This window comes from Myotis brandtii, unplaced genomic scaffold, assembly GCF_000412655.1.
Source record: "Myotis brandtii unplaced genomic scaffold, ASM41265v1 scaffold317, whole genome shotgun sequence".
NCBI lineage: Eukaryota > Metazoa > Chordata > Mammalia > Chiroptera > Vespertilionidae > Myotis > Myotis brandtii.
The window spans coordinates 334,643-336,936 of NW_005362155.1; the positions used below are offsets into that span (position 1 = coordinate 334,643).

Sequence of the window (2,294 nt, forward strand, 5' to 3'; positions counted from 1 at the left end):
CGGCCTCCTTCCTCCAGCCTCCTCTCCTCGCAGGTAGGATCGTCGGTGGGACCAGAGCGCGGGCAGGCGCGGCCCCTGGGACCATGGCTGGGTCCGAGAACGAGCCCTTCCTCAGCCAGGCGGACGACACTGACGACGGGCCGGTGCCCGGCACCCCGGGGTTACCGGGGTCCATGGCGAATCCGAAGTCCGCGGATCCGGAGGTCCCGGACCGGGAGAAGCTGCAGCGCATCACGGGCGTGTCTGCGGCCCATTCGGCTCTCATCGTGGCCGTGCTGTGCTACATCAACCTCCTCAACTACATGGACCGCTTCACCGTGGCCGGTACCGACTTCTGGGCGGACCGGGGGAGGGAGCGGGTCCCGAGGGTGGCGCTGCCTCGCGGATCCCATCCCGAGTCTCCTTCCCAGGCGTCCTTCCGGACATCGAGCAGTTCTTCGCCATCGGAGACAGCAGCTCCGGCCTCATCCAGACCGGTGAGGAAGGCCCCTCCCGGCGCCCCGCAGCTACTTTCCCGTTTCCTACCCCGGTGGGGCCTCATGGATGGAGGCGTAGGGGCCCCCGCTAGGGGAAGAGATGGCCCGATGCTGCCCTGAAGCTGTATTGGTTAGTTAGCACCTCATTGAAAGAGGGAGTCAGCTCAGTGTGATGGGTCAGACACACCTGGGTTTAAATGTCAGCGTTCTGCTCACAGTGTGATGGTAGGCAGGGCCCTCGGCCTCGCTGTGATGGGTCAGACACACCTGGGTTTGCTCACAGTGTGATGGTAGGCAGGGCCCTCGGCCTCGCTCTTTCCTGGTGGGTGAGATGGAACTAGGAATAACCCGACCACCTCATAGGGAGGCTTAAATGAGATGATGCCTGGGAAGTGGAGGCCACAGCTGAGAACATGGCAGGCACCCAGTAAGCAATGGCAGAAGAGGGTGTCTGAAGTGGGGAGAGGTGATTTTATTTGCTCAGAACTTTGGGATTTGTGAGAGAGGGAAAGACAGGGCCCACCCCTCTTTTCCTTCCTTCCCGCCTTCATTGATTTCCTGAGCACCTCCTACGGAGGAAGTGGTGATGACACCCACAGAACTTGTCCAAGATCTTTTATGCCCATTGTCTTCACATCCTTCCATCAGCCCAGGAATAGGTGTTATTCTTATTTGACAGAGGAAGTGGTTAGCATTATCTACATTTCTGTAGAGAATCTGAGGCTTGGAGAACAGTTAAGACCTGCCCAGGGCCCCAGAGCAAGTGAGAGGCAGAAGGGGAGTTTGAATCCAGGTCTTGCAATGGTCTTTGCTCCAGGCCAGGCCAATAAGGAGCTGGAAGTATTGAAGGCAAGGCCCAGAGAAATGAGAATGGGATCATAGGTCATGGCCTGCGAACCTCCGAAGAGTTGCTGAGTTGGAGAAGAAGGCAGCCCCATTCACTTTTTCGTCCAACACCTGTTTATTGAGCGCCTGTCTTATGCGAGGCCATGTGTTCAATAATGGAAACACGGCCAGGGCCGATACAGGCAGTGACTGTGTTCATGGAGCTGACATTCTACTGTGCCCGAGGGGGCAACAGTCCATAAAAACCTAAACTGATACTGAGATAATTTTCTATAGGAGTAAGTGTTACGGAAAAGAACACAGTAGATGTGGTAAAGACTGCACGTGTGGTGGTTGGAAAAGTGTCTGAGCTGGAACCTAAACTTGCTAAGCTCTGTGAAGCTCAGGGGAGAGGAGAGAATGTTCTACAGAGAAATGACAGCAGTTGCCAAAAACCTAAGATGGTGTTGAGGTTGGCCATTGGGTCATTGGGGTGCAGAGAAAGGAAAGGATGAGCATGAGGCTGGAGAGGGAGGGGGCGGTTAGATCAGACAGTGCACTGTGGGCCGTGGTATGGAGTTTGGATTTTGTTCTTGGCTGGATGGGGAAAGTGACGAGTCAGCTGGTCCATCCATTCTACAGTGGCAGGTTTGAAAGACACTGAAAATGGGGTTGGACTGGCCCTGGCAGGAAGCTCTGACAGTTTCAGGGTTGGGAGTTATTCCTGCCCCTCCTCGCCCTCCCTGAGCTGGGGTGGGGTAGGGGCACTGGGGCTGGGCTGTGACTCTCTGCTTCCCCTCAGTGTTCATCTCCAGTTACATGGTGTTGGCACCTGTGTTTGGCTACCTGGGTGACAGGTACAATCGGAAGTATCTCATGTGCGGGGGCATTGCCTTCTGGTCCCTGGTGACACTGGGGTCGTCCTTCATCCCCAGAGAGGTGAGGTTCCACGATGGCTCCTGCTTCCTGCCCCCCCCCCCCCCCCCCCCCCCC

At 56.7% G+C, this 2,294-nt stretch overlaps 1 protein-coding gene across 1 annotated transcript in view; it reads left to right on the forward strand.

Annotated features, from left to right (window-relative positions):
• Positions 1–2,294, forward strand: part of SPNS1 (spinster homolog 1 (Drosophila)) — a 7,804-nt gene that overhangs the window by 373 nt on the left and 5,137 nt on the right. Inside the window, exons 2-4 of the mRNA XM_005870333.2 lie at positions 34–324; positions 411–476; positions 2,104–2,240. Of these exons, the coding sequence (XP_005870395.1) occupies positions 84–324; positions 411–476; positions 2,104–2,240 (444 nt within the window). The 5' untranslated portion in view covers positions 34–83. The remainder of the gene's footprint in view (positions 1–33; positions 325–410; positions 477–2,103; positions 2,241–2,294) is intronic.